Source organism: Dipodomys merriami, unplaced genomic scaffold, assembly GCF_024711535.1.
Source record: "Dipodomys merriami isolate MVZ:Mamm:240054 unplaced genomic scaffold, mDipMer1.0.p SCAF_14, whole genome shotgun sequence".
NCBI classification, from domain to species: Eukaryota; Metazoa; Chordata; class Mammalia; order Rodentia; family Heteromyidae; genus Dipodomys; species Dipodomys merriami.
Window position 1 is genome coordinate 37,489,057 of NW_027202715.1, and position 20,687 is coordinate 37,509,743.

At 39.3% G+C, this 20,687-nt stretch overlaps 1 protein-coding gene and 1 long non-coding RNA gene across 2 annotated transcripts; one reads left to right on the forward strand and one right to left on the reverse strand.

The window, feature by feature from the left end:
* On the forward strand, positions 1-8,284 carry LOC138826154 (uncharacterized). Its single transcript, XR_011371571.1, has 5 exons — positions 1-208; positions 331-365; positions 1,918-1,977; positions 6,018-6,212; positions 7,857-8,284. It is a non-coding gene; the product is annotated as an uncharacterized lncRNA (long non-coding RNA).
* Positions 6,037-18,121, reverse strand: LOC138826153 (cytochrome P450 2C19-like). The gene is made up of 9 exons (XM_070021252.1): positions 17,783-18,121; positions 16,696-16,858; positions 16,371-16,520; positions 12,890-13,050; positions 11,973-12,149; positions 10,428-10,569; positions 8,849-9,036; positions 6,727-6,868; positions 6,037-6,571 (listed from the first exon to the last, which is right to left on the reverse strand). The coding sequence occupies exons 1-9, from the start codon at positions 17,948-17,950 to the stop codon at positions 6,390-6,392; spliced, it is 1,473 nt and encodes a 490-aa protein (XP_069877353.1). The 5' UTR covers positions 17,951-18,121; the 3' UTR covers positions 6,037-6,389.
* Between the last annotated feature and the right edge of the window lie 2,566 nt (positions 18,122-20,687).

Here is a 20,687-nt window from a genome sequence, read left to right on the forward strand (position 1 = left end):
TCACACCAACTTATTTTGCATAAAACAAGCTCAGTAGCTTGCCTTGATAGATACATGTCTCTTCTCTGCCTCAGCTACTTTCTGCTGAAATGAGGATCCCACATGAACTTTTCCTCTTACAAAGATATGAAAGATCTTTGAGACCAAGTACTCTAAATTAAAAAAAACAACAACAGTTTTTCCTAAGGAATGAGCTGATGGCAACAAGGTAAGATTGTAATCAAATGACTTGGTAGATTTGCCTCAGATCACTTTCTGTTATTTGTGAAAATCTTTTCTTGGCTTTTATTCATATATCTCTTTTCTGTTTTTCCATTGGTTATCACAAAGATTTGATTACTCTATGTGCATCAGAAGACTTGAAGGTAAGTTCCACACTACTCAGCCCTCTGACTTCTCTCTCAGTACTGACTGTGCCAGACACGGGTTCAGTGCTTGGGCTTCCGTCCACTGCACCCTTCACTGCTTGAGCCACTGAAACGTCACTGTGGGTCCATGTCAGGCCTTCTCCCTGTCCACCACCAACTCTTCTGTTCATATTTCACTTAAACACTGTTGTAAGCTATTCCAAGATTCCCTGAGCTATGACTATTTGTTTTCAAGCCTGCAACAAACTCAGTCTGAACAGATTGCCCTTTGTTATAATTCCCTGAAAGAAGATGAGCAATGACACACTTTTTTAGAGAGGTCAACCTTCCACATCAAAGTAGTCACTATTTCCCGAATTCTCCACCCTGGATTTAAAATTTGTAGAAGAGGTGTGTTTAGTATGCAACTAGAATTGTCAATCTTGCCAGTACCATCTGACTTACCTTGCAATTGTGCCTTTGGATTCCTCTAACCCTCTTGTTGGAAGTTATAACAGTGCTCAGAACTATTTTCTAATTGTCTCTATTTAATCTGTTTCTATTTGCTTTTTTTTCTGTGTTGTCAGTGAATATGTGAATTCATCCCCCTTGTCTTCAATTCCTGATTTTCTCTCTTTCAATTGATCCTGCCTGTTGGTCACAGTTTCAAGCAAGTATTTTCTTTTATTTGAATTAATATGCTTTTAGTTTTTCACTTTCAATTACATTGTTGCATTTCTTTTTTTTTATTATTGTGAAAATACCATACAGAGGGGTTACAATTACATGGGCAAGATAGTCAGTGCATTTCTTATCAAGCATTGTTGCTTCCTCCTTTGTTTCCCCATACCATCCCTTCCCTTCTCCATACCCCCACCCCACACCCCCCTACCACCCCCTCCACCGCCCCACCCCACCAAAGTTGTAAAGTTTATTTTTCGATATAACATTTTGTACATCTCATTGTTGCAATGGGTCCACCTGTAACCCTATTTTGTCGGGTCTTCATCTGTCCCACAAGATGGTGGGGTCCAAGGAAAGGTAAGTGCACTGCTGGCCCATTCCCCAGCCTCCCTTAGCCCTGGAGACCATCAGATGCAGCGGGGAGTCAAGTCAAGCAGGAACTCGTTTATTATCACACAACAAGCCCTTTTTAAAGCAAAAGACTGCGTGGGAGGGAAGGAAATGGAACCAACGAATCACTGTAAAGGTCACGCCCTATCATGCACCTAAGCTTCCCCCCCCCCCCCCCCAGCTGTTTATGCACTGAACATAAACAAATCGGGCTGTGACCACTCAACTTCTTCTCAGGGCCATCTTTGCTGCCTGTGTGTCCCACACTATTGAAACAGTTTGTTTTTTCCTTTCCCTTCCACAAATTATATCAACTTCAAATAAAGTGAATGCAAGGCTTACATACAAAGCAACAAAGAAATCATCTTATAAATATGTTGGAAACAATCACAAGAAAGAAAAATAACATTTGAATCCTTATCTTGGGGTTCATTTCACCTAACATTGTTGCAATTCTTAAGTCACTGTTTATTTTATTTTATTTATTTTTTTGCAGGTCCTAGGGCTTGAACTATGTCTGGACTTGGGCATTGTCCCTGAGCTTCCTTTGCTCAAGGTGAGCACTTTACCACTTGATGTACAGAACTACTTCTCGAGTCACTCTCTATATCATAAATTTTCTTCTTTATGTTATACAGCTGTTTATTTTATTCTCTTTGACCTCATCCATTTATTCATGGCTGATTTAATTTCATTGACAATAGAAATAATTATTTTTATTATCCTTGAATACTTGTACAAAGGAGTTTTCATTAACCATCCCTTTACTGTGTGATGCATTTGATCAGTTACCCCTTTCCTTATTCTCCCTCTCTCTCCTGTCTGTAAAATTCCTATGATTCTCCTCCAGTTTCCTGGTTCCACTCTCAAGTGACAGGCCAGCATTCACTCACCATTCCTCTCTCCACATGACTGCTCCTCCCATTAGAATGTATCTCAGTTCAGACAAGACATGTTTCAGCTTCATAGTATTCACTTTGTTGTGTGTTAAATGTTAAATGTTCAAAGGAGTTACACCATAGAAACCATGCTTTATTCAGTTTGATTATGTGCGCATATATATATATATGTTCCTATATATGTGCTTCAATATATGTTTATATTTAAGTGTAACTTGCATATATGAGAGATTGTATGCACTTGGTCTCTCTGAGGCTGAATTAACTCACTCAATATGAATTATTTTCCAGGTCCATCCATTTTCTTTTAAATGATGTATTATTATTCTTCCTGTTAGATTAATTTGAAAGATTAAAAATTAGAGTTACATTTTACAATTGCTAACTGCTGATTTTGCTTTTGTAAACTTGCTTGTGCTAACACCAACACCCTCCCTGGAAATAAGGAATTGGGTAAAGTCTCAGAGCCCAGATGTCGGCCCCAGGACAAGGTCAGTGGTTGTAGATAAAGAACAGACAGTATGTGTTCCTCAGTTCCCATTTAGAAATTCCCCAGACAGGACCTTGAGATAACGACCACCTGGCAGGACCAGCAAACTAGGCCAAATGTCAACCAATCACAAGTCTGTAACTATGTAAACTCCCCTAACCCTTATTGTCCAAAGTAACCACCCCCCTTTGAGTCCCCTCCCCCCCACCAGGAATTTTACAAAGAGTGTTACAAAATTTCCCGTGTGGCAAAGTGATTGTTGGTGTATATGGTGACCTTATGTGTTAATCTTGTGGTTTTTGCCTTTAAAAAGGCTTGTAACTGCTGCTCGGGGCTCTCTCCCTTCCCGAGGCAGAGTCCGTTTGCGCAAATGCCAAATAAACTCCTCTTGCTTGTTGTATCTCCCTGCCTGGCCTGGAGTCTGAGTTTCTGGGGTGCCCTCCCATTGACGAAAGTATCCTAGGGGACTAGGGTCTTTCAAATTATATGCATATGTGTATATGTCTGTGCAGATGCACATGTGTGTATCATATTAACTCGGCAAGGGTTCTTATGTATGCACTGTCTATTGTCTGCTGATTCTCTTGCTGGTTTTTCCTCTGAGTTAGAGGAATCCATTCATGGACTGTGTTTAGGCTTCAGAGCTTACTGGGTGTGCCTTGGGTCTTTTTTCTATTGTCTATGGATCTATTTTGCCTGCAGTATGGCCTCACTCATGACTATTGGTGAAATGAAAACTACTTTTCCATAGCATTCACTTTCCTAGCAGTTTTGTCAAGAATTAGGTGTGAGACTATAGAGTAAGTACAGAGTATATTTATAAGGAAAATAATGAGCAATGTCACACCATTATCGTCTTATCTCTTCTTTCTTTTTTTTCTTTTCTTTTGTGCTGGAGTTAAACTGAAGAACTGAGAATTATATTCACCATTTTGCAGTCACTAACTGCTGACTTCGCTTCTGTAACTTGCTTTTGCTAACATTAAAGTATTAAGATAGGTCTGTGTCAACAAACTCTAAAGAATGTAACCGCTGTGATAGATAACTAACTGCTGACCTCAAGCCCCAGACAATGGAACAATGGCTAACATGTATTCCAGATTCTCCTCTGGGAACTGGACCCCGAGATAATGACCACCTATGAGAATTCCCCCTAACCCTTATCATCCAAAGCAACCATCCCCCTTGAGTCACCCAGCGCCAATCATTTTACAAAGAGTGTTACAAAATTTCCTGCGTGGCATAGTGATTTGCTGTGAGTGTCTACTGGTGCCCTGCCCCTACCTTAAAATGTATAAAAGGTGCTGTAACCCTTTGTTCAGGGCCTCTTGCTAACACCCCTACAACGGTGTGCATGAGGTCTGTGCTCCCGAGTGTGTTAATAAACGACTCTTTGCCGCTTGCATTGTCCAAGGTCTCTGGTGGTCTACGAGGGGCTCCAAGACTCTGGGTACTACAAAACCATATACTCTTAATCCAATTAATTCCCCAAAAGCCAGAACCAGAGCTGTGGCTCAAGTGGTAGAGCACTAGCCTTGAGCAAAAAGCTCAGGGACAGCACCCTGAGTTCAAGCCCTGGATTAGTACAAAAACAATCCCACAGATAAAAACCTATAATGTCTAATACACAATAGTGGAAATTGGTTATGATAATATAGTGTCTATCCTAAAAGTGAATGATATATCTCAAGGAAATTATAAATGTGGAAGGATATGAATACATTTAACCTGATGTGAACTTCATACAGTGTTCATATGCTTCAAAACATCTTGAAAAATACCATAAGTGTAAATATCTTTTTAATATATTGGTTGAAATTAAGTTACCTATTAAGATTATATCTACCTGGGTGCTGGAGGCTGTAATTATAGCTACTTAGGAGGCTGAGATCTGAGGATTACAGTTTGAAGCCAGCTCAGGCAGGAAAGTCTGTGAGAATCTTATCTGAAGCCAGCTCAGGCAGAAAAGTCTGTGAGAATCTCATTTTCAGTAAACTACTCATCAAAGCCAAAAGTGGTGCTGTCACTCACATGGTAATGTGCTCATCTTGAGCCAGAGAAGCTCAAAGACAGGGCCCAGGCCCAGAGTCGAAGCCGCAGGACCAGCAAAAAAAAAAAAAAAATCTTATCTCATATTTTTATAATATTGAAGGTTTTTCTGGTTTAGAGTACAGTGGTCAAACAGCAAAGTACAAAGCTCATGCACTAGGAGCATTAGGAGCAATAAAGAATTCCGTGAAGCATTATTGATAAAACTGTATCTACAAACAATATCTACAGTGTAGGGATCAGTGTGTGTGTACTCATGTATGTAAAGATGCACATATCCACATAGACAGTAGTGTTGGCTGCAAATTGCCTGACAAATTTTTTTTCCCTTGGCATAGAGGAGGAAGTAAAATGAGAAGTTACTTTGTATTTAGTATTTTAAGATGAAAGGCAAGGAAAATATTTGCCATCATGTTTTAGATGTACACTGTTTATATTCTACAGTTTGATCGGATAATGAGTTCAGGTTGCTGCTGTCATCATTTATATTGAATATAAAACAATACGTGGAATGTAGAAAAATAATAGAAAAGGAGATGTTTTCTGTGATTTTTGTCTTATTAGAAAGAAGAGAGGCTTGGAAGGTAGCTCAGTGGTAGAGCACTTGCCTTGCATGCATGAGGCCCTCGGTTCAATTCCTCAGCACCACATAAGCAAAAATCAAAAAGCCAGAAGTGACGCTGTGGCTCAAGTGGTAGACCGCTAGCCTTGAGCTGAAGAGCTGAGGGACAGCGCCCAGGCCCAGAGTTAGGCCCCACAACTGGACCCTCCCCCCAAAAGAAAGAAAGAAAGAAAGAAGACTAAAAATATATAAAGAAAAACATTCAGAAATATGGACTCATACATTACACATGGCCTTAGATTGGCTAAATAATATTTCAAGTTTCCTTGCTTGTTCTCAGTAACATCAAAACTGGGCCATGAATTCTAACCTTAATCTATTTTCCTTCCTATGACTCATTCCCATTCTATTTCCTTGCAAACTGGATCTACTTCTAAGAATTTTCCCTCTAGTTCAAATTAAAACATCTAGAAACACTGAGTGACACTCAGCTGATTCTGTTTTTTTGCCATCCTCCCCTTACATTCGCTAGCTTTTCATTGAGTAGAACAGCATCTTCTCTGCACTAATGTTTTCTTTCATCTTCATTGACACAGGAAAGGAAAGACTGAGAACTGTCAGAACAATCAAGATTGATTATTATCAAGAGCATAACAGAGAAGAAATGGCTCCAAAATATCTGTGAATCATTTTGTTGTTTTTCAATAATAATATACAAACCACCCAGCTGTAGCTGTGCACTGGAAATTGGCATGGTCAGAACAACTGTAATAAGACATGAGGAATAGCAGGTGTGTTGGTGCAGTGATCCCTGCTAACTCTATAGAGTGGTGAATGGATTTCCTGGATCTTGAGCCCATGAGGTCATATGAGCGCTGAGGGGAGGGAAGGCATCCTGCACAGGTAAAGAAGGCGGTCAGGGTCTCAGAAGAGGTGCTGGCACAGTAGCAGGCAGACAGTGAACCTCCTCAGACAGGAATGAAGCAGAGCTGGTAAGAGGGTGGCAAGGCAGCAAATCCATTGGCCACTGGGATGGTGTGGATGTCCTTTGGGTCAACTAGAGGTTTTAGTTTAAAGTTCTGTAAAATGGTAGTCAGGAATAAAAACAGCTCCATACGGGCAAGACCTTCTCCTACACAAATCCGTTTTCCTAGAGAACCAAAAAACACCAGAATATAGTTATTCCTGGTATGTAACTGTTATAGTATTAAGCCCAGTGTTTCTATCTGTCCCAGAGAATACAGTTGTTGGATGGAATTTGGGATGGAAGTTACATAGGTAAATGGACGAATGGTAGAGTATTACCTGTTGAGAAAGGCATGAAGTAGTCACTTTTCGTGAAGTTGCCACTTTTATCTAGAAAGTGGCCAGGGTCAAATGTTTCTGGGTTGGGAAATTCCTTGTTATCATGTAGCACAGATGTCAGAGATGTCAATATGGTTGTGCCCTGGAAACAACACACACAGAAAACCAGGTTAATAAAGAAATCATGAAGCTGAGTGTTAGTCCTAGCTAAAACAAACAAACAAACAAAAAACCACAGAGCAATGACATTTCCTATGAGGCAGATGATGCAATCAGTGGGGCTGTTTCTGAAAATAGCAGCAAAGATTAGGATAATGTGCCCTCAAAAAGCATTTGAAGTTCTAGTCACTCAGGGATAGCAAAAACATTTGACCTGCTCACGTTTTCTTCAAGAGTGGGCCCTTGTGCCTGTCCCACCTCCCACTCCAGTTTGTCACTATATATACCATGTACCTCTCTGGGTTGTGGATCAATGCTAGATTTTGTTTAAAGGGTGAATTTTCAGAGTATATGTGTATAGGATTTAAAAAATAAACATCAAGCCGGGTGCTGGTGGCCCACACCTGTAATCCTAGCTACTCAGGAGGCTGAGATCTGAAGATCACGGTTCAAAGCCAGCCTGGGCAAGAAACTTCGTGAGACTCCTATATCTCCAATAAAACACTCAGAAAACTGGAAGTTGAGCTGTGGCTCAAATGGTAGAGTACTCGCCTTGAGCTGAAGAGCTGAGGGACAGCACCCAGGCCCAGAGTTCAAGTCCCATCAGTGACAAAATCAATCAATCAATAAAAACATCAAAATGGTGAACAAAGAAAACAATTCACTCACTAGACTCTATGCTGCAAATGAACAATACAACTTGTGGCTGGGCATGGGAGGGAAAATATGGAGGGGGAGTAACACTGTCAAAAAAGAAACATATTCTTTACCTTTATAACCATAAAAAATTAAAAGAAAATCAAGTCCAAAAAGCAGGCCTTTTGTTAAAATTGGTTTGTTATAATAAGCTGTTACAATTCAGATTGTTTCAATACAGAGAATTCTGTAGGAAACATTAAGCCTTGGAAGAAACAAAAGAGGATAGAATTAGAAATTTCATCTGTTTGTTTTTGTTTTGTTTTGTTTTTTAGCATTTCAGGGCAGAATCACTGGGTCAGGCAAAGATCATCAATGGAAGCAAAGAAGAGAGTGTCATACTATGCTATCTTCATTATGAATTATATCTGGAATTTAATTTACAGAAAACAATGACAAAGGATCACCTTCGGAACTTAGGAAATGCTGTCTTTTGGTTCTTTTGGAAAGTTGACATACTGAAAGAAGCACTCAAAGGCAAGGGAATGATTTCTGATTTAGGAGAATGACAAGCAGAGATATCATTGGGGTGTTATAAACCTAGCTACTCAGGAAGCTGAAGTTGGAAGATCCCAGTTTGAAGCCAGACCTGGCAGACCTATATTTTATCTCCAATAAACACCAAAAAAGCCACAAGTGGAGCTGTAGCTTAAGTGGTAAAGTCCAAATGAATTAGGGACATAGTGTTAAGTTGAAGGAAATAAATTCTTTTCAAAATTATGTACAGATATTTTGTGCGTGTGTGTGCCAGGCTTGAACTTACAGCCTAGGGGCTGTTCTGGAGCTGCTTTTACTTATTGCTACAGTTCTACCACTTGAGCTATGCGCCACTTCAGCTTTTTTACGTTATGTCATGGACTTTCCTACTGAGGCTGGCTTTGAACCACAATCCTCAGCTTTACTGTGTGAGCCACCAGCACCTGACAAAATTATGAATAGTTTAAATAATGTCCTGACAAAACTCTCAGCCGAATCTTTTGGGAAATGAACAAACTGAACTCTGAACATTCACTCTGAACTCTCAACACCTGTGACTAGCCAGAAAAACAATTCTAAATAGGCAGAACAAGTTTGGAAGAGTCTCACTTAAGTTATAAAGACCCATGGTTAAGATTAATAGTCCCAAACTGGACACTGCACATAATAGATCATGCTGCCACATGAAATATGTTCCAGCTTCTCTCTTCTGTGTTGGCAGGTATCTGAAATGGTACTGCAAATCTGGAAACACCAGGGGCGCTAAGGGGCAGCAGAGAAAAGAGTTCACCTTGGGAATGAGGTAGTTTCTGAACTTTGTGTCACAGGTCACTGCATGAGGCAGGTTGGTGGGGAGCAGATCAATGTATCTCTGGATCTCATGCAGCACAGCCTCTGTGTAGGGCATACAGCCCCTGTCCTGCATGCAGGGGCTCCGGTGTCTGCCAATCACACAATCAATCTCTTCCTGGACTTTAGCTGGCGAGACACAAATAATGAACAGTGACACGGTGACAGGACACACTCTTGACATTTCCTGCACCATCAGACCCTGACATTTACGTATCTGTCTATGAAATATTTCATGATTTCATCCTCAAGTCAGGTGTTATCAATTCTGTGGCATCCTGTCTAGGGTAGGTGCCCTTTATTCCTTTAATGTTGGTGGGAACCTGGAGAAAAGTTTTCAGTAATATCATAAAAATATAGAGAGATTCTTGCTTGTTTGTTTTTAAACTATCTAGAAATATAGCTGGTTGCTACATTGAGGAGTTATGAGTGAGAACAAAAAGGGATGGTTTGTCAAAATTGAAGGTAAATCTTTAACATTCCTGTTTGTACAACTTTCTCTGTTATTATGAAACCCAGTGTACAGGGCTTTTCAGGCTCAGTTTCTCTCCAAAGCTACCCTCTCCTTGTGGAGGAAAATCGGTTTCCTGATGAATGGAGACATGGAGGAAGGCTGGGAAGGGAAGCTTCCTTTTCAGCCTTGTTCTCACTCCCAAATAGCAATTTTACACAGCTTGGAGGAACACAGATCACAGATCACAGATCTCTCTCTCTCTCTCTCTCTCTTTCTCTCTCTCTCTCTCTCTCTCTCTCTCTCTCTCTCTCTCTCTCTCTCTCTCTCTCTCTCTCTCTCTCTCTCTCTTTCTCTCTCTTTCTCTCTCCACTAGGATTATAATAAAATAGATGTCAATTCACAATAGACTCATTATTCAAATGAATTGTATTTTATTTTTTTGTGGTACTGGGACTGGGTTTGGAAATCAGAGCCTTGCTGTAGATTGATAGTTGCCTTTCCACTCCAACCCTGGCTCCCATTCTTATTTGCTTTAGTTATTTTACAGGTAGCATCTTACATTTTTGGCTGGGGTTGGCCAAACACTGCTATTTTCCTAACTATGGACACCTGCTTAGCTATAATTATAGATTCGTAACACAACACCTGGCCTGTCCATCAGATGGCATCTTAGAAATTTTCTGACTGGGCTTGTCTTGAACTATGAGCCTCCTGATCTCTACTTTCTTAGTAACCAGGATTACAGGTGTGAACCAGTAAACACATCCTCAACTTAGCTATTTGGTATTAAGACCTATATGTGATTCTATGCCAATTAGTCACAACTCCTGCCACAAATCACCTTCCCAGAAAAAGAGATACAGCAACAGAGTGCATTGCCCTGCCTTTCTACTGCTGCATTATCCTTCCTTCTCTCGGTCATCTTCCCCAGGCTTTAGTTGGTTGCACAGATGGTTAAACAGTAAAGTGGCTCTAACAAATGAAATGAAAGACACTGGCTGTGTCTTAGCAGCATTCCCCCCATCCCCACCCCCAGAACTCACTTAACTCTCATGTGTGGTCCTACCTGTGATGTGTGGGTGCTTCATCAGGAGCAACAGAGAGTATCTCAGGGTTGTGCTTGTGGTTTCTGTCCCAGCACCAAACAGATTGTTTATAGTACATGCTAAGTTTTCATAATTAAACTCTGATTGATGATTGTCCTTTTCCTAGAAATAATTTGATGCATTGATTTACATGTATATCTAATGACACTGAATCTAAAATACCTTACAGTGGTACAAAACACAGAAACTGGAGGAATCACAGTATTAGGAGAATCTAGTGCTGGTTAGCCCAAACTCCACTTCTTATATACTTATTTTGTCAAGTGTTTACATTCCACTTCTTTGTTAAAAATTTACTGGCTTCAGTCAGGCACTAGTGGCTCAAGCTTATAATCCTAACTACTCAGGAGGCTGAGCTCTGAAAATCATGGTTCCAAGCCAGCCTGGGCAGGAAAGTCCATGAGACTCTTATCTCCAGTCAATCACAGAAAAAGGCAGAAGTGGCACTGTGACTCAAGTGGTAAAGTGCAAGTCTTGAGCAAAAAGGAACTCAGGGACAGTGGTGCCCAAGGCCAGAATTCAAGTCCCAACAATAGAAAAAAATGTCTGGCCTCCATATATACTATAGACTCATGGTGTAGTTGAAATGATAAAGTCTTCTTAGGGGGGCTGGGAAGATGGCTCAGTGGTAGAGCACTTGCCTTGCATGCATGAGGCCCTGGGTTCAATTCCTCAGCATCCCATAAGCAAAAAGAAAAAAGCCATAAGTGGTGCTGTGGCTCAAGTGGTAGAGCACTAGCCTTGAGCTAAAGAGCTGCCCTCAGTGCCCAGGCCCAGAGTTCAGGCCCCATGACTGGACCCAAAAGAAAAAAAGTCTTCTTAGGCAAAAAAGTCTAGACGGAATCACAGGAAATAAGGATTGGCTCATTAAGATCAAATCAGGTCATCATTGTAGTATAGATGGAAGGCAACCAGTCACTTTCACTAAGGAACAAATGAAAGAAGGAATTGGAATGTACAAACCCAAGAGACCATAAATCATAAAGAAAGGCAGTTGACACATTTTCTGCCCAAATAGGATGAGATGGAGTTACAGCAGTTGCCAAGGCTTAGGTATCCAACTGGCCTGCTGTGATGTAGAATTGCCAACTGCTTGTTTCCTATGTTCATCTAGGGCATGACTAACATGAAAAATGTTTTCCAGGCTGTTTAGTGTAGACTCATGCACATAAAAGATGTATAAAATGTTAGCAAGAATTGCTGGCCTGGGGCTGGGAAGGTAGCTCAGTGGTAGAGTGCTTGCCTTGCATGCATGAGGCCCTGGGTTCGATTCCTCAGCACCACATAAGCAGAAAAAGCCAAAGTGGTGCTGCAGCTCAAGTGGTAGAGTGCTAGCCTTGAGCTGAAGAGCTGAGGGACAGTGCCAGGTCCAGAATTCAGGCCCCATGACCGACAAAAAAAAATTGCTGCCCTGATCATCAAAGCATCTCTTGTAAATACAGAACTAGTTAAGCAACCACAAAATGCCCAGCAATCAAATAACTGAGCGAATGTAAACATTTTACCTGCTTCATTTTTATCAGGAAACAATCGATAAAGTCCTGAGGGTTGTTAACATCCAGTGTTTCTTCATGTTCTCTCACTTTGTCCATGAAATAATTCTTCAAATAAGCAAAATTTTTAAGTAAGTTATCATGACTCCCTGGAAGGTAATCCATGAGAACAGGGAATTTATTGCAGACCTACAATGAAAACCAGTAATTGACTGAATAAGAAAGAGAAAAGTCTGGTTATAAATTTTACCTAGAAATATGAACAAAGCATCTTGTGTATCAAGAGGAAAAACTTTCATTGTATATGTAAACTAGGAAAAGATGACTTAAAACACAATTGTGAGCCAGAGTATTTAAGTGATTTCTCCATGATCAAAGGATTTCTCTTTATGCAGAATTTAAGGCACGCTAACTCAGTTCAGCAACATCTTGTGAGGCCTTTTATGATTCACACACCATAAAAGGAAACATTTTCTAACCTGGTTCTCTAGTCACCTAGGATAGCAGTCAGCCATCATCTACCCAGATCCTACCAAGTGATTCCTGATTCTCTTCAAACTTTAGAATACAAGTCCCTAATACTACAATGAAGAGGAGCAGTTGATTGATGGAGAAGCCCGTGGGGTTTGGATTCTTTTAGAAAGGACCTGGATGTTTATTAAGTGACTGGTCATATTTCTGAAAATGAACAAAATACTTTATAGAGATACCCATTTGGGACTTAGTAGTAAAACAAAGAGCAGTGAGCTAACAGGCTGGGAAGCCAACTCTGTATTTGCACCTTTCGCTTAGACATCCTCCAGTTGTCTTTAGGATGTACTAGATAGGACTAAGCTTTTTGAACATTTGCTTCCATACCAAATAGAGTTGGAATTATCAGAAAAGAAGAGGACCTGGGTCTTCTCAGGGAGAAATGATCTTGGTCTCACCTGTATCCATGGTGAACTCAGAACCTTGATGTTTTCATTCAATTTTTCTATCAAGTTAAGGAATTCCGGATCCTTATAAGCAAAACGATTTTTGAAGATAATAGAGCAGATCACATTGCAAGGAGCACAACCCAGGATAAAAGTGGGGTCACAGGGTAAGCCTGAAGAACAGAAAATAATTATAAAATTTCAGTAAATTGTACATAGAAAATACTAAAAGAAAGGTACTTTAGAAACTATATGTACTATCTTACATACAAATTTTCCTAACAGCCAAATATTCATCATATATTTAGTCAACACATCACTTTTTCCTGAAATCTGAGTTGACTATTACAACCTAAGTAGTTAAAGAAAGTTAGTTCATATTCATTGCCTTGCTCACCCCCTTTGTATCTCAGCTGTCTGCTGGGATAATTCAGAAAAGCATTATACCTGTTTGAAATGCTCATAGATTACACAGCACTAATATAGATAGGAAACAAGTAATGGAGGCCTAGAAGCTTATGACAAATAGTGAATACTTGAAAGGATCACAAATTCAACCAGTAGAGATGAACTATGGGGTAAGAGAATAATAATTCAAGTAGTGGCTGGCACTCATAATCGGTGCCCATAAAACTGGCTACTCAGGAGGCTTTCTGAGGATCAGGGTTTTAAGCTAGCCTGCCAGGAAAAGTTTGTGAGACTATTAAACAAAATGGTAAGAGACAGTAAGTACCCAGGCTCAGAGTTCAAGCCCCAGGTGTGGTACACAAAAACAGAAGAAGAAGGAAGAAATGATAGGAAGAGTATACATAACATACATTGTAACTTTACATAGAAATGTTACAATGATTTGTACCTCTGTACAAATAATGTGTACTAAAAACAAGCTCAATTAGGACCTAAGCAGATAATCTGCAGGAAGCACATAGTAGCTGAGTCAGCAATAGGAGGACAATAATGACTATGTATTCACTAAAACAAAATCTAATAACATCAGAAATAATGATAGGCCAAAATGATAAGGGAGGCAGACTAAATTGATGTAAGGCTATATAATCACTGACAATACTTGAATCAGTTTACATTGTGTATATTTTGTATATTTATGCCACCACATATGCTTACACAAAACATATAAACAATAAGTATTATGAAAGAAGAAATAATGATAAAAATTGACAGTTGTGTGGCTTTTACAGAAAAAATAAGTCATGAGAATTCCTTTAAGAGATAACCAAGAAATGAAAATGATATATTCCACCAATGTTTCCCACAATGCTTTGGGGGGTATTGAGGAACTACTGGGACATGTTGATGAAACTGGGCATACCAATTAGTTTAAAAGAATGGAAGCAAGCACAAGAACAAACCTCAGGACCAATGGAATAGAATTGAAAACCCAGAAATGAACCTACAGACCTATAGTCATCTAATCTTCGACAAGGGAGTTAAAAAAATAGAATGGAAGAAAGACAGCCTCTTCAGTAAATGGTGCTGGCAAAACTGGTTAACTACTTGCAGAAAACTAAAATTCGATCCTTATATATCACCCTGCACCAGAATCAACTCCAAATGGATCAAAGACCTCAGAGTCAAAACAGTCACTCTGAAAACATTACAGGATGGAATAGGAGAAACCCTACGTCTTGTTGGCACAGGCCGAAATTTTCTTAATAGGGACCAGAAACACAACAAATCAAAGAAAGGTTGGACAAATGGGATTGCATGAAATTGCAGAGCTTCTGCATGGCAAAGGACATAGCTAGCAAGATCAATAGAAAGCCCACAGATTGGGAGAAGATCTTCACTAGCCATACAATGGTCAAGGGTCTCATATCTAAACTATACCTGGAACTCAAAAATTAAATCCCCCAACAACAAATCCTCAAAGAAACAACTGCCCAATAAATAAGCGGGCTAAATACTTAAAGAGAAACTTCTCTGAAGAGGAAAGAAGGATGGCCAATAGACACATGAAGAAATGCTCAACCTCTCTAGCCATAAAAGAAATGCAAATCAAAACAACATTGAGATACCACCTTACCCCAGTTAGAATGGCAAAAATCAAGAACTTTAATAACAACAGATGCTGGAGGGGATGTGGACAGAAGGGAACCTTACTGTATGTTGGTGGGAGGGTAAACTTGTTCAACCACTTTGGAAAGCAGTATGGAGGTTCCTCAAAAGACTCCACATAGAGCTCCCATATGACCCAGCAATCCCACTCTAGGGCATTTACCCAAATGATCACAAACAAGACTATGCTAAAGCTACCAGCACAACTATGTTTATTGCAGCATTATTTACCATAGCTAAGATATGGAAGCAACTCAGATGCCCCTCAGTAGATGAATGGATCAAGAAAATGTGGTATATATATACAATGGAATTCTATACCTCTATCAGAAAGAATGACATTGCCCCATTTGTTAGGAAATGGAAAGACTTGGAAAAATTATATTAAGTAAAGTAAGCCAGGCTCAAAGAAACATAGGCCCCATGGTTTCCCTTATTTGCAATAACTAGTATATGTCTCAGACAAGAAAAAAAGGTCAGATAAGTTTATATTAGATGAAATGAACCCCAAGATAAGTATCCAAATGTCTTTTCTTTCATGCGATTGTTTCTAACATATTTATAAGATGATTTCTTTGTTGCTTTGTATGTCCCTCCCCCACAATATAACCCCTGCTTTCACTGTATTTGATGTTGTTATAATTTGTGGAGGGGAAGGGAAAAAACAAATCATTTAAATAGGGATTCAGGTAGACCCATTGCAACAATGAGATGTGCAAGTCATTATGTCAAAAAACAAACTTTACAACTTTGGTGGGGGGGGGAGAAGGACAAAAAGTGAGGGGACAGGGGGAGGTATGGAAAGGAATGGGAAGGGGAAACAAAGGACGAGGCAACAATGCTTGATAAGAAATGTACTCATTATCTTTGCCCATGTAATTGTAACTCCTCTGTACGGTATTTTCACAATAAAAAAAGAAAGAAAGAAAGAAAGAAAGAAAGAAAGAAAGAAAGAAAGAAAGAAAGAAAGAAAGAAAGAAAGAAAGAAAGAAAGAAAATAAAAGAATGGAAGCAGCTTTCCTGTGATTTGGAATCTATAGGGTTGATTGTTTCTTTCCTCCTTGTTCATTGGGCAAGTATTCTCTGGTATGATGAAGACAACGGAGAAGCTATAGTGTGCAGAGAGTGGAATGGTTCTTAACTCTTCAGAGAATGTATTCCACCTCTATAGTTATGATTTCTGATTTGAAATAAAAGCAAACAAAATTTGGGACAGAATACCAATACACATTTTATTTCAGTGCTTTCTGATATGAATTTTCTATTCTAAAACTTTCATATATTTCCAAGTTGGGCTGTGGTAACTATCAAATTATCTTGCTTAAATCCTATCACTTATACTTAAAATAGTAAGTTAACACTTTATTTCTTTATCTAGAGTGCTATGTTAAGTTTAGTGATAGAAAGCTGCACCCACCCTTGGTTTTCCTCAACTCCTCCACGAGGCAGCGGGCTTCCTCTTGAACACGCTCTTCAATGCTCCTCTTCCCCATCCCAAAATTGCGCAAAGTCATGAGTGAGAAGCGTCTCATCTCTCTCCATCTGTGTCCATTGCAGAAAGCAATTCCTAAATGAAGAGAAGCAGCAACATGGATGAACACAGCAAGGAAGATGAAGCAGACAGATGACATCCACAGGGATGGCCAAGCTCTGACTTAAGAACCCATTAGGCCTCTTTTTCTGTCTTCCTTATCACCACATCTTCTGCCCAACACACAAACAAATACCATGTACATACTTACCAAAACCTCTATTAGCTTTATCAACCAGTGGGAACCTGCCTCTTCCAGAGAACTCCTCCCCATGGTCAATCAGAGCTTCCTTCACTGCTTCATATCCATGCAACACCACAGTGGGCTGCATGCCCAAATACAGAGTGAACACAGGGCCATAGACTTTTGAGAACTGGAAAATGAAAAGAAAAAATCCTAGTGAAAAAAAAAATCACTATTTGCTCCTCAGGATGAGCCTGATTAAACTTGATACCATCCTTGTATTTTTTCTTTATTTTTGCACACACTTCAAATATTTCCAAAGTTGATACATTGTAGGATGTTGTTTGATATAGCTGTCACTTAGAGATGACCTACAATATGCCATGCAATGAACCAGGCAGTTGATACACCATTATAACTCATCTTCACATTCAAACACACAGCAGATGTGTCATGTTTCACAAAGAAAGAAATTGAGGTCAGGGGATTCTAAATTCATCTTCAGAGTCCCATGGATAAGAAGCATAAGACTCAAATTGGAACCTCTGCTTATTCAACATTTGATATTTGGGATTTATAATTCTCCTTTGTACACCAAATCAGTAGCAGATGACCACCTGTGAGGCTCTTACTGCTGACACTCTCATAGCCCTGTGATGAACCACAGAAATCTGCATTATAAAAATCACTAGTATTTTTACAGCTCAACTTGGGATCCACCGCTATTAAAAACACAGAGTGAGTCCACAGAAGCCACCCTAGCACATGAAACACATCACAGAGAAACTATTTCTTATCCTGCAGAATGCTTTTCCACTGAAGCTTTTCTTTCTTTCTTCCTTTCTCTCTCTCTCTCTTTCTTTCGTTCCCTCCTTCCCTCCCTTTCCTCCTTTTTCCTCCTTCCCTCCTCCCCTCCTTTCTCTCTCTATATATAAGAGCACAAAGATAAAAAGCAGAAAAATCTGGAAAAGTCATTGGTATAAGGAAATGTACATGAGTATTTTACTTTATGATAATCTGTAATAACTTTCCTCCCATATTAACTTTTTCTTTTAAAGCCTGGTTCAATTTATCTCCTATTGTAAACCATCAGAGGAGCAAGAAGAGTACTTACATTGTTTAAAGATTTGCTGAGGTTTTTAAAATTAATCTGCAGGGTATTTCCAATAATTGGGAGAGGAGTAGGGCCAGGAGGAAGCCTCCCTCTTCCAGAACCCCGTCGCCACAGTGAAAGGAGAAGCAGGCATGAGAGACTGAGCAGCAGGACCAGGACTGCATCCATTGAGGCCTTCTCTTATTGAAATCACTTCTTTTCTTACTTGTAATGGAAAGCTATTCTGATGTTTTCTGAGAATTTAGTGTGTCCCACTTTAGTACACTCTAATCTCTCTTCTGAATGGACTTTGTCCCAGTGACAGAGAAAGAGAAAATAGTCGTTTACTCTTGTCCCTCTTTCCAGAATGAAATGGGAGATTGTAATTTAATCAGGCTAATGGCCAACCCCAAATTGCCAATTTAAACAGGCCAAGAGGTTTTTAATGGACAAGCATGTCTGAGAAATACTAAGTTAATCATCTCACACCAGAAAATTACTCGAATTCTATATTCACAGGTGATTATGACTTTGAGGCTACTTTGAATGATGTAGGAATTGTGTATTTAAAAATGTTTCTTTGCACCAGGCACTTGTGGCTTACACATGAGATCTGAGGATCACAGTTTGAAGCCAGCCTGGGAAGGAAGTTTGTAATACATTTTTTTTTCTGTTGTGCCAGTTCAGAAGCTTGAACTCAGGGCCTGGACATGGTCCTTGAGCTGCTTTGTGCTGAAGGCTAATACTCTACCACTCGAGCCACAGGGCCGCTTTGGCTTTTTCTGAATAGTTTATTGGAGATAAGAGTCTCATGGACTTTTCTGCATGAGCTGGCTTTGAACTGAGACCCTCAGATCTCAGCCTCCTGAGTAGCTAGGATTACAGACAGGAGCCACAGACACCCAGCTTGTGAGACTCTTATCTCCAATAAACTACCAGAAAAAGCTAAAAAGGTTGCTGTGCCTCAAATGGTAGAACCATAGATTTGAGTAGAAGAAACTCAGAGACAAAGTCCAGGTCCAGAGTTCAAGCCCCAGGACTGACAAAAAAGAAAAAAAAACTTTTTTGCTTAGTTAAAGATTTTGAGATGTGTTCTCAATAATTGGAACCTCCAACTTATTAGTAACTAAATTTAAAATCTGCCTTGCCTCATACATCATGAATGAAGCTAATCCATATGTTTGTAGTTTGTAGTTACATTAAGTAGCATGAGCCTTACCATGAAGAGGCAAACAGAAAAGAACTACCAATGTCACACATAGGTAGACAGACTAGAATTTCACTTAAATCTTCTAAGGGGCATTGTGATGCTCTTTGGCTTCCTGAAGAAAATAAAAATGAACACTCATTCAAGGTCACCAGGGAATAGCCAACTGTCACGCAGTTTAGTGAAATGGAATTGAATAACTAGGGATTTTATACTTCCCAGTTACCCTAGATAAGCTGATCCTATTGGTTTTGATGCTTCATTGTCAGGAAACAAAAAATAAAATAATGCACAGCAAGGAAAGAACACTAAATATAGCCATAATGTTAGATGTGTTAGAGGGTGGATGGTAGGGATATTTCATTCCAAAGAGCATGCCCAAAACAACAGCAAAATGTCATCTAGTTATTATACACATTCAAATGATAGACGTTAATAGAACACAAATGAAAATGCCAAGTCAAAGGTATGTTTTGTAATGATGTTGTCCTATTTGTTCTAAATATTGTGGTTCAGTATTTGGTGATCCATCTTAATCAATGACAATCAAATAAGCAGGTATTTAGTTACTAATTGCAGCATCCATGAATTAAAATGAAGATCAGAAAACTTGATGTTCATTGACCTCTGATCCTTAGAGTGAATCCTTTACATAGAGTAAATTAATAGTAATTCATTGGTTGACTTATAAAGCTCTAAACCCCAAAAGAATTATATCTTCTTATTTTACCTAAGACAAACTTGATATCTTTCTCTGAACAATAGCACTTTTTATGCCTAAAGAGAGAGTTCTTTCTTTCTTTTTTTTTTTGCTCCTCCTTTATTCAGCTGAGGTGAGACTCTACTTAGGTCATTTCTCTTAGAGAATGTAAAAATTATAGATAATTTAAGAAAAAAGGGCTCCTACACTTCTGTCTTGTTTTTAATTGTGGCACAGGGAGACTGAGGCTCAGTGGTTCAGTAGTTTTATCAAAGATCAGTTGACTATGTTTATGAAAATCTTTCCCTGGCTCTCTTTTTTATTTGTCACTTTTATATTATGTCATATCACCAAGACCTGTTCACTCTATATGCACAATTTCTCTTGAAGTCAAGTCAGGGGGAGGGCCTGTTGGTTCTCTTCTCTTTCAGTATTATTACTATTATGGTCTTTTTGCCATAAAAAGTTTAAAAATTTTAAAGCAGACTTCCAGTTCTTAACATAGATTTTGCCTGAATAGTATTGGGTTCAATTTGTATCTATAGACATCAAACCAAGAAACAAAGCTCAGGTGAACATTTCTTTGATTAATCAGCCTTTGGGATGGGTCAGCATCATGAACAGCCAAAGAAGCTGACAGACAGCCTGTCTTGTGGAATGAGCAGTTGAGAATGGTATTTCAGTTTAATTTCACTATACTGTTTTATAGTGATGTTTTCAGGTGACATATTTGAAATATGTTTTTTCCTCCCTGTGGGCTTTCTACATTTAACATCCATTTTACTATTTCCTGTTAGTTATTAAAAAATTAATTTGAAAGAGCTCGTGTGTGTGTGTATGTGTGTGTGTATGTGTGTGTGTATGTATGTGTGTATGTCAGTCCTGTATCTTGTATGCTGTCCTTGAGCTTTTCTGCTCAAGCCTAGTGCTCTACCATTTGAGCTTCACTTCTGGCTTATTTTTTCTTGGTAATTAATTGGAGATAAGAGACTTACAGACTTTCCTGCCCAGGCTTCATA